Source organism: Leopardus geoffroyi, chromosome D1 (genome assembly GCF_018350155.1).
Source record: "Leopardus geoffroyi isolate Oge1 chromosome D1, O.geoffroyi_Oge1_pat1.0, whole genome shotgun sequence".
NCBI classification, from domain to species: domain Eukaryota; kingdom Metazoa; phylum Chordata; class Mammalia; order Carnivora; family Felidae; genus Leopardus; species Leopardus geoffroyi.
In genome coordinates, this window is record NC_059329.1 from 60,510,142 (window position 1) to 60,521,038 (window position 10,897).

At 45.5% G+C, this 10,897-nt stretch overlaps 1 protein-coding gene across 7 annotated transcripts; it reads right to left on the reverse strand.

The window, feature by feature from the left end:
- Positions 1-615: 615 nt before the first annotated feature.
- On the reverse strand, positions 616-10,897 carry TRIM68 (tripartite motif containing 68). Of its 7 annotated transcripts, none has more exons than XM_045484240.1 (7): positions 10,771-10,897; positions 8,089-8,223; positions 5,980-6,075; positions 4,855-5,115; positions 3,843-3,865; positions 3,168-3,268; positions 616-2,965 (listed from the first exon to the last, which is right to left on the reverse strand). In XM_045484240.1, exons 2-7 carry the CDS (start codon positions 8,164-8,166, stop codon positions 2,415-2,417), a joined length of 1,110 nt encoding a protein of 369 aa, XP_045340196.1. In that variant the 5' UTR covers positions 8,167-8,223; positions 10,771-10,897; the 3' UTR covers positions 616-2,414. The 7 variants fall into 7 exon arrangements, with proteins under 7 accessions (XP_045340196.1, XP_045340194.1, XP_045340192.1 ...); XM_045484238.1 differs by having other exon boundaries at positions 7,924-8,223; XM_045484236.1 differs by having other exon boundaries at positions 7,741-8,223.

A 10,897-nucleotide genomic window follows, 5' to 3' on the forward strand; every position in this document is an offset into this window, starting at 1 on the left:
GCCCTAGATGAAAGGGTTTCATATACTTAAGAACTTCAATATTCTTGCCTGGTCTTAAAAATCAGACAGTATGAAATAAACAATGTATCTAACCTTGTACTTCTGACAAGTAACCAAAAAAACCAAAAACAAAACCAAAAACAAAACCCTACCTAAAACAGCGTGTTACCAATGAAGCCATTCCATTACTTAATTCACTCTAGGTTTGAATGAATTTACCTCCTAATAATCCTTTTTCTAAGAGACTTCCAGGGTTTGTCCTTATAAAACCATAGTAAAAGAACAGCACTGGTTTGGTTCCTATCCTCTTATGCTAAGTATCCATGGATGTTACTGGAAGCACTTTCTAAAAATCTGTCTCAAGTCTATAAACAATTCCCCAGGGATTCCTCCTATACAAAGACATGGTCTCTTTAACGAGGTCTGCTCAACCCTTTGCCAAGACCAGGTCTGTGACTTGCTAGTTCATTCCTCTCCAAGCAGAGAATGGAAACTTCTCCCCTTCTGCTAATGCTTGAGGAGTGACTTGGAAGCATGGCGGGCAGAATATGAGTTTATTTCTCCATTTTAGCCTGTTTTACCTCCTCCGCACATGAGCACCCAATAAAATGAAAGTACAATTTCTGCTACTCTTTATTACAGGAATTACTTTACTTCTGCCTATACCTGACCTGCTGTCTACTTTGCTGCCCAATCCTGACTCAACAGTCAATTCCTTCAAACTTAAACTATATCAGACATTGACTTCTACAGCATCATGGCAACAACATGTGATGTACAGGCAGGGTCAATAGTTTCTACACATTTGCCTTGCAGTTGGTTTCCAGGCACAAGCATTCCCACATCATATTCCTAAGCCCCATAATGAGCTATTTTTGCCACACACATCACGCTAAGGTCAACAGCCCAGACATATAGTTTCATTCCCTTTCATTATAACTTATGGCTCCAGAGCTGGCTTTTTGTGCCTCATCCTATTTTTTCTCCCACACTTACCTCCTACTTTTCTCCTTCTGTCATAGATTTAGAGAAGAGAAAGGCATAATATTATGTAGTTACCAGAGCCATGAAGATTCCACTGGTGACAGAAAAAGATCCAAACTTTAGCCCAACTAGCTTGTGGCTGAGCCTTCTTTCTAGTGTACGTGTTTTGCATTTTTCTTTTCATTATTTCCATTCTGTACCCTGATGTCACAGTCCCCATTATAATCCAAATACAAACACATAATAGATGCACAACATATTACTGTGGCCCAGAGTCTGGCACTGGCATGGGCACCTTTCTGTCTAACGGGCTGAGATTGTCAGGAGACGCTCTAAGGAACAAACACACTGCTGTAAAGATGCTGGCTGTTAAGAAGGTGAGGCAGGAAGGCTACTACAGGTGGAATCTGTGGCTTGCCTTCCTCTGTCCCTGAGAAAGGAACAAAAGTATAGGATGGATTGGAGATCGTCACAACAATCCTGTGAGGTAGGAGAGTATGCAATTACTATACCCATTTTCCCATTGAGGACACTTACAATCTTTCAGACATGTGGGATGTTTCAGATCCAGATGTAATGAATGATATGCAGGCATGTGACCTCGGAAGTGAGTTTGTCAATCTCGTTTCATTCGAATGTGAGAGATACTTTATAATCTTTACAATCTTCTTTCAACAGTTTTGTGAGAAGTTACTTGCTGCATTAAGGCCATTTCAGTTTCTCCATCCATAAAGTGAAAGTAAAAACAAGGCTCACAGGTTTTCTGATCCTGAGAGTCAGAGAAAAGGGCAGGACCAGGACCTACCTCTCCTTAGAGTCTGAGATACAGGGATTTTCCCAGCTTGTGCTCAGAGAGGCGTGGCCTGGGCAGTGTTGCAATGCATTTCTCTAGTTAGGAGGTCAGAGAGCTGGGGTCAAATATGGGTTGCTCAGTAGCAGCAAACCTCAGGCAAAGCATCCTCTACTGGTATTAGCACAGCAACCAGCTCTGGATATGGCTCTGGATACGGACAATTATCTTTTGGCTTTTGGGTAAACCCCACACAAAAGGTTTCCTGAAGGCTGGATCTACTTCATAACCCTCGCTGACTTAATTATGGCACCAATGAGGACCAGGGAAGAAGAGCATGAGCTACAGACAGGACAAAGTCCTGAATCTTAACACCAACAGGTTATCTTACAACTGCTCTGATCCTCACCCTCAGCCCTGCCATACTTCCCTCACGGGGGTGTCATGCTCATTTGACTGAGCCTCAACTTTTTCAGATGAGTGACTTTGGCCAAGTAGCAACAGACCACTGAGCCAGGCAAAGGACTCCCTGGATCCTAGGCTCAGCTTAGTTCAAGGGCATCTGTGTCAGAGGCCAGGTTCACCAAGACCCCGTGGGCCAGGCAAAACTCCAAGGCCTCTGGCTAGGATGGTGGCTCAGTTAGTCCTCCTCATCCAGGGAGCAGATGGTCAGAGGAGCCGTGTTGTTAGCTCCAATGCTATAGCAAGGACTAAAGTAGGGCAGGAGACGCCCAGGGAAGGGATAGTGGGGGAAAGTGAAAATGTGGGAGCCATTGTCAGTCACATTATAGAAAGAGATATCATGGGCCTCATAATCCAGGAAGATCCCCACCCGGCGGGGAGGGACCAGCAAGGACAGGAGGGGGTATTCATCAGTGCCTGCTCGGTACTCGTTTCCCTTCCGCAGCCTTATCACCCAGAATCCATAGTGGGGGGATAAATAGACCACCTCCTTCCGGTCTACATTTTCCTTGCACACTCCCAGGCCCCATTCTGACCTGTCTCCCACTTCCACCTCCCAGTAGTGCCGGCCTGAGGAGATGCACTGGCTGCCCAGGACGATATTGTAGCGGTAGAATCTCTCAGGATTGTCGGGCAGTTTCTGCTTGGTATCTCCATAGTGCACACATTTTCTGTCCTCAGACACAATGAGACGGGAATAAGCAGTGTCTGGATCCAGGCGCACATCAGCTGGGGGAAAGAGATCCTGGTTGGTGACACTGACACATGGCACAAGGCATGGGTGTGGTCTCTTTGATGAACACAGCCATGGGTTTCTCAAAGATGGGTGGGACTGAGGCTAGCTGGGGCATCCAGAGGGCACTGAACCATTTTCTTTCTCTAGGAGGGGTCCCTCCCACTGCCCATCATAACCTTTCCTGGTATTCATTACCTGCATATGTCTTCAAAATCTCTCTTAGCCCCGGCACACGGCAATCTGTCTTTAGCTCGAGGGAGACTGGTTCTGGTCGCTGTAGGCTCCAAGACTTGCTCCTGGCAGAGAAGTGGTGACCCTTGAGGCCAGAAGACCGTTGGGACCATCTGGGCCTTCCCTTACTACAGGAAAGATGGGCTTGGCCAGGGACAGTCAGTGGGGTGCCCCTCCACAGCAACAACAGGCAAAGCAGAGATGTGATGATTATTTGCCTGAGCCTGAATGGATTGTGGTACAGAGAGAACAAACACATTTTGTGCTGGGGGAGGGTCAGATGTGTAATGGGTGCTGGGAGAGGCAGCAGCGTGCCACAAAGGAGGAAGGCCAATACCCAGGCTGGAGCACCAATGGAGACATCTTTTTTCCCTTCTTGGGCAACCTACTTAAGACTACATATTTTATAACTTTACCTGAAATTCTTATTGGAACTACTGGAAATGAATGTGACTGACTACAAAGAAGGAAGAAGGCTGATGAACAAAGCTTCTTTAGCAAATGTAAGGAAAGATGATTATGGACCAGCAGCCACTCTTCTGTAGGTATGGGGTCTACATTTCTTCCCTACTTCTGCCTCTGGTCGGGCCCCACTATTCTTCACAGGGCTGCCTTGGAGCTCCAAGGATGTGAGCATACCTGTTTAAGACTTCCTGAATACCCTAGAAGGAGAAAAAAAATGCAGCACATGAGTATGTGCTATTCCCCTTTTTTTTTTAATTTTATTTTTTAAAATTTACATCCAAATTAGTTAGCATATAGTACAACAGTGATTTCAGGAGTCGATTCCCTAGTGCCCCTTACCCATTTAGTGCACCCCCGTCCCACAACCCAGTAACCCTCAATTTGTTCTCCATATTTATGAGTCTCTTCTGTTTTGTCCCCCTCCATGTTTTTATTTTTGTTTCCCTTCCCTTATGTTCATCTGTTTTGTCTCTTCAAGTCCTCATATGAGTGAAGTCATATGATTTTTGTCTTTCTCTGACTAATTTCACTTAGCATAATACCCTCCAGTTCCATTCACGTAGTTGCAAATGGCAAGATTTCATTCTTTTGGATTGCCAAGTAATACTCCACTGTATATATATACCACAACTTCTTTATCCATTCATCCATCAATGGACATTCGGGCTCTTTCCATACTTTGGCTATTGTTGATAGTGCTGCTATAAACATGGGGGTGCATGTGTCCCTTCGAAACAGCCCACCTGTATCCTGGGTGGGATATTGCTGGGTCGTAGGGTAGTTCTATTTTTAATTTTTTTGAGAAACCTCCAGACTGTTTTCCAGAGTGGCTGCACCAGCTTGCATTCCCAGAGTATGTGCTATTCCTTGGAGGGACCAGATAACACCGAGCCCTGGGAGGGGGTTTCTCTAAGGGAAAGGGAGGTGGAGAGCAAGGCTGGACTGGTTGACTTCAGGCTCCACCTTGACTCTCAGGCCAGAGGGGAAGGACTGGTATGAAGCCAGAGCTGCCTGAGCGCTGCCCTACCTGCGATGTGACAAAAGGTCATACCAGGCATTAGCAGAGGGGAGAAGGTATATGGGATCAATGTTTGACAGGCTCTGGTGAAGACTAGCTAATTCTCTCCTGGAGTCCCATGCCACCTTTAGCTCTCATTCAAAGTTCCCAAGAAAACCCACCACTTACCTGCAGCATCCAGCGGACAGGCCTCTGAGACCTCTCTTCCAGCTCTGCAATCATCCCCCACAGCACCCGACTCTGCTGGATGAGCTCATTACGATTCTGCTCCAGTTTTTGCACGGTCTCCCCCTCTTCTTGCTCGAGGCTGGTGAGGGCTGCGGCTGCTTCTACCTCCAGTTGCCGACCTGGTGGCTGTTTTTTCTTTAATAATCGCCGATATTTCTCAAACTCCCACATGATACTCTGCTTTCGGGTTTCTACCTGGATCTATAGAGCCAGGACCAGAAATGAGTACTGCTACTTCTTGTAAGGGCCATCCAGGACTGAGGGAACTGGCACATGCATACACACATACTCTGGCATGTGCTGGTACCAACTGTGTATCAGGCACTGCAGAAGCCAAGATGAAGGATACTGATTTTCCTACCTCTCCGTTCCCAGAGCAACAGTACCTGCTCCTGGGTCCCTATTACTACTCTTCTTGACCCTAGTGGGGCCCAGGATATTATCTTGGTAGTCTATGCTCTAGACTCTTTTCTATTTTCAGAATAATATATTCTACCTTCAGAATAATGACCAGGAGGATTACACTTAGGTCTCTAAGGCAGTGTGACTTTACACTGTTAGTGTTGCTCCTTATGGATATTATATCAATTCAATATGCTCTTTTAGGTTGGTTCAATGTTACCTCCTATGGATCAAAAGTTCTGACGGTTTGGTAGTTAATGGTTCTCAAACTTATTACAGGGATGATTATCCAATATTCTAGTAACTTAACTTTTAGTAAATACGCTCTCACTGGGGAAAGTGAAACAGAAACAATGTATTACCAAGCATTATATAAATCTTACCAGTGTGAACTTATGCATACCTGAATTATGTAGTTTTCCTTTCTCACATGTGAGGACACAAACCCAGAGGTCATCCCTTTATCACTATCAAGAAACTGAAATTGAGTGGGTACATAGCCTGCCTGAGGCCACACACTTGGTAGAGAATGCTGGTTGGAGGACCCCAGGGTCTCTGACTTGAATGCTGCATCTGGCCTCATACAGATGAGGAGGCTACCGCAGGCCAGCTCCAGGAAAACACAGGGACCACACAGTCTCCCCTCCCCAGGTGGCAACCTGCCTTCCAGCTGGCAGTTCGCTTCCTCTCACCAACTTCCAGCTTCCAGGCCTCATCTTGCTCTTTTTTCAGACGCTCCAAAGCCTCGTGGAGTTTCCACTGAAAGAAATAAAAACCTCATGAGGACACTTCAGGCAGCCCAGGTTGTCAATGAGGCTTCCTAGCATTGGCAGGAAAACAAGTGTCCCTCAGGCAGGCAGAATGAATGCTGGAGGTAAAGGGAGTGCCTGGGTTTGGCGTGGGGGACAGTGATTCCTGCCCGGACGACATTGGAGGCAGGACTCTGACCATTTCAGCTCCCACAGTTTCTAAGTTTATGTAAAATAGAAGAAAAGGTCCATTTCCAACCTTGGACGTTCCTATCCATGCCTATTTTTATCCTTATCTGCCTTGTTATCCTATAGCCTCTTAAAACCTTGTTATTCGGAGTAATGTCCATGTGGGTTAGCAGCATTCACATTACCAGGGAGCTGCTAGAAATGTAGAATCCTGGCCTCACCCCTGACCTACTGAATCAGAACCTGAATTGTTCACATACATATTAAAAGTAAGAAGCTCTATCCTAGAATATTACCATAAGAGATTACTGCTGGAAAGCATAAAGTGTTCTGATCATAATATTAACCATTTTATTAAAGATTTGCCACGTGCCACATGTGGCTTCAGCACTAAACCTACATTTAGTGCTCACAACCCTTGAGTATTATCCCTATTTTGTAGATAAGAAAACTGAGGCTCAGTGACTGAACTCCCCAAGGTCATTCAGCTAGTAAATAGGTGGGCTGGGATTTAACTCCGCTCTCTAACTGCTATGCCAATATTTCACTGCCTCCCTATTTTAAAACTCAAAATAAAATGAACTAGGAAGTGCTTCTAATTTTTTAGAAATCATTTTTTCATAGAAAAACACCTAATTAGGGAGATTTGTTTTACACTCTTACATTCTAAACTCAACTTCAAGAAAGAGAAGACCAGTACGAGATCAGTGGATCACAGAATCACTGGGATAATGAATCTGATAAAGATATGTCAGCATGGGCATCTGGAAAAAGAGCAAAAAGCTGGAAACTGATGGGGGGAGCTATAGAAAAGGAGCAGCAGGTGTAACAGAGATGACCCCCGCCCCCCAAAAAAATAAAAAGAGTAGGGAAAGGAGAAAGAACACTGGATGAAGAGCAAGAAGACCGAAGTCCCAGCCTTTGATCTTCCTTTAACTTACTTAACCTAAAGTCAGACATGCCTTATAATGTAATATTAGATAATCTCACTTAATCCTAAATGACTCAGCCATGGTCCCTTCCAGCTCTAAAATCATTTATCATGATCTCAAATTTCTAAGCCTCAGTTTTGTAGATAAAGGACAGAGTTGAGGTGACTATTGCCAAATGATTATTTGTGGCATTGCTAAGAGGAGTTTGCAGATTTTGCTGGGTGTGGCCTTGACAGCTTCATGCCCAAACTCATTCAAGGCTCTCAGAACCTCAGCCAAACCAAACTGGTCTCCTTCAAATTCTCAGTAAGGAAAGCATGTTTGGGCTAGGCATTAAGCCATGCTAGGCTTGGGGATAGGGTGTGGAAGCAGGAGGAAAGGAAATGCAAGGAGAGGTGTGGCTCACTGTATCTGGTCCCCAGGATCAGTGGGTGTGAGGAGTCAAGGGAATCAGCTCTCACTTAGTCTCTGGGGCTCCTGGTCAAGTCCTTGATCTAGAGACAGCCAAGAGTGGGGCAGGGGAGAGACTGGGGTGGCTGGCCTCCATCTCCCACCTTATACTCCCAGGTGGCATCCTCCATAGGCACAACACTGTGGTCCTCATGCTCAGGGGACTGGCTGCAGGCCTCACACATGATCAGGCCATCCACTTTGCAGAACATCTTTAGCTGTTCCCTGTGAAGCTCACACACATCACCCTTCAGCCCAATTCCTGGATGCAGCCCTAGCAGACGAACTTTTTCTACAACATTGGCCAGCTGCCAATTAGGCCGCAGGTTCCTTGGCTGGACAGGAGCCCGGCAGAGGGGACAGGTGTAACCCCAGTTCTGGGATTCTCCTGGAACCTCCCAGAGTCCAGAGAGACAGCCGTGGCAGAAGCTGTGACCACAGTCGATGCTCACAGGCTCCCTCAGAAAGGTCATGCAGATGGGACAGGCCACTTCTTCCACGATGGCTTCCACCAATGCTGCAGGATCCATGGCTCCTTCTCACTCCCTCCTCAGAACATGAATAAAGCCAGGCAGAGGTAGTCAAGGCTGAGAAGGAAAGAAAAAAAATAAATAAAATAACAGGATAAAAATGTTCTTCTGTTGAAGAGCAAAGGGATCAGCAAAAAGGATAGTGATTGAAAAAAGCTAACTTTCACCTTTGGATCCTTTATTGACCCTATTTAATAAGTGTTGGCCTTCCCAACTGAAGTTCTGACTGAGTCATATTATTCATACCATGGTAGAGACAGCTGGGGTGCCTAAGTGAGTGGATATTGGGAGTTTTCTGTTTTCATTCATTTGGTCATCCCTCCTCTGAGTTTGTTCACCAGACCATTCCCATTCTACTTCAATCACATTCTCCAAACCAGCTTTGTTTCTCTTGAGCTTGGTAAAGGTCCCCAAAAATGTGATGTTTCAGTATCCAAAATAAGGCCAGAAATACCCCTAGGTATATATACTTCAAGGTGCAGAAAAAGTAATAATACTAGATGCCCATTGCCTATATGCTTAGTTTGTTTTCTTGTGTTGCATATTTAAGTGTAAAGTATAAGGGAACCAGCAATATTTTCTCCACACCCTCTAAAGCTCTGCCCATCTCTCCAGCACTAATATTCACTAAGATGACAAAACACTTTCCTCAGCCTTCAGTGATATGTTTAGAAGCAAAGATGAAATAACACCCATTGCAAGATAAAAACACAGGTCATCTGATGACAGTCAAATCCACATTGATAAAGGCACTACCCCAGCAAGAAACCTGAGATTTTTGCCAGGGCCAGATATGAATATGGAACTTGAATGGTCAGTGGCAGGCTCTTGGCTCAGTAGGCAATTATTTGTTTGTTCACTTCCCAAGTCTGTGTGTTCCTGGCTAGAATCTGTAAAGAGCCATGTTGGCCTTAGTCACAGCTGTATCCTCAGCGGCTAAACAGTGCCTGCCATGCCATTACTGTTGAATAAATATTTGTTGAATGGATAAACCAGGTAGGTATAGGAAATAGCTCCTAGACACAAAATGCTTTTATAATTTGTCAGGTAATTGAGAGCATATCATACAGTAATAAAAACAGCAAACACTCCTTAAGCACTTCCACTATGCTCCAGGCACTTTTCTGAGTACTTTACACAGATTAACTCAGTTTATTTCACAACCCTAAACAGAAACCATTATATTACTGTTCTCCTTTTACAGATGCTTGGCCCTGGGCTCCACCATTCTATCTTGGGCAAATTACTTAACTTCTCTAGCTTCAGGGTAGAATGAAATTTCAAGAGAGAGAAATCACTGTGGTTTAGGGTAGTCCAGTAGGCTTCCTGAAGAAACTGGAGCAGTTAAGTAGATTTTGCAGGGCTCTCTGCAGGCCTTCTCATCGACCTCCCTGCCTCCTGATTGTCTACCTCCCAGTATCACTGCCAAACCATGGGATCCAGTATCCTAAAACCTAGTTTTGTGAAATCACTCACCTACTGAGAGCCTCTCCTGGTTCCCCACCACCAGTCCAATAGGAATCTCTCTCTTCACCCCTGAAACAGCAACTGTGCCCAGTTAAGCAAAGGGAGAAACTTCCACGCTTTCCTGAACCCATGTCTTCAGGGTTATTTCTATTTGTGCAGCTTGAAATGACTTCTCCGTGATCCTACTCTTAACATCATTTGATACACAGACACACATATGTTTATCACCTTACTTCTCACACTAAAAGTTTCATGACGATAAGGATATTCTCTTATTTTGTTCACTACTATATCCATCAAGAAGAGTTGCTTCAAACATTTTTTCAATATGAAAGAATTAGTGTATATATAGTAGCTTGGAAGTGGAATATCCTCATCTAATACAGAGGGGCACCAAGAGCTACCACCTAAAGTTGGCACAAAAGTAGTTATTATCTATGATTTAAAGCAACAAAGATCAACAGGAGAATGCAAATAGAAATCGAAAACTGAGAACATGGTGGCAGTAGAGAGGTAAGGCAAAGAAATATCCAAATAATAAATCAAGAAAAAACAGCAAAGCGTATCTTAAGATTTCAGAGTCATAAAGATCTAAATATGAAAAAGTTGAAAGTGGTGGCCTCTGTAAGAAGGACAGCGGCAGGGAGCTATTGCTCTTCCACATAAGACCTGCTTTATTGGTTTATTTTTTATTATACATAAGTTGCTTTCACAAAAGTTGAATTATTAAACGTTTAATTGCTTCGACCTTGCCTTTGCCGGGGTGGGGGTGGGGTGGCAATCTGGGAAAGGCATTTGAGGGCGGAGAGCTGAGCGTGGAAAAACCTCGAGAGGAGGGATCAGAGCTGAGAGAGGGCGAGGGAGGCGGTGACCCCGGGGTTTCGGGAGCAGAGGGGGATGGTAACTTCCTGGCTGCACGACGCGGGGCAGGACCCGCGGAATGAGGACGGGTGGGGACAGAAAAAGGTGAGCCTGCAGGACCGCTGACTTCAGAACGGGAATAGCTGTCACCCACCTCCCTCCTCAGCCGGGACTAGCGCCCCGCGGCAGAAACTGAAAGAGTAGACAGACGCCAGGTTCCCGCGGCTGCGTGCCCCCAACGACACAAGCCGCTGGTCCAGCCAGCGTAACACTTACCGCCGGCCCGAGATGAAGGCCCCAAAGCTGCCAGCTCCTCTGCCTCTCCAGCAAGGCTCCTAGGCTCCGCCCGCAGGACCGGAACCAATGAGCGGCGGGAAGGGCCCGGGATCGCAGTGGGAGAAAC

Excerpts from the sequence above, each read along its gene's own strand:
- TRIM68 (XM_045484236.1), bottom strand. The coding sequence starts at position 8,166 with ATGGATCCTGCAGCATTGGTGGAAGCCATCGTGGAAGAAGTGGCCTGT. Across the intron at positions 3,866-4,854 it reads CTGTCCGCTGGATGCTGCAG|GGTATTCAGGAAGTCTTAAA; the intron begins GTAAGTGGTGGG and ends TTCTCCTTCTAG. Across the intron at positions 2,966-3,167 it reads GATTTTGAAGACATATGCAG|CTGATGTGCGCCTGGATCCA; the intron begins GTAATGAATACC and ends TCTTTCCCCCAG.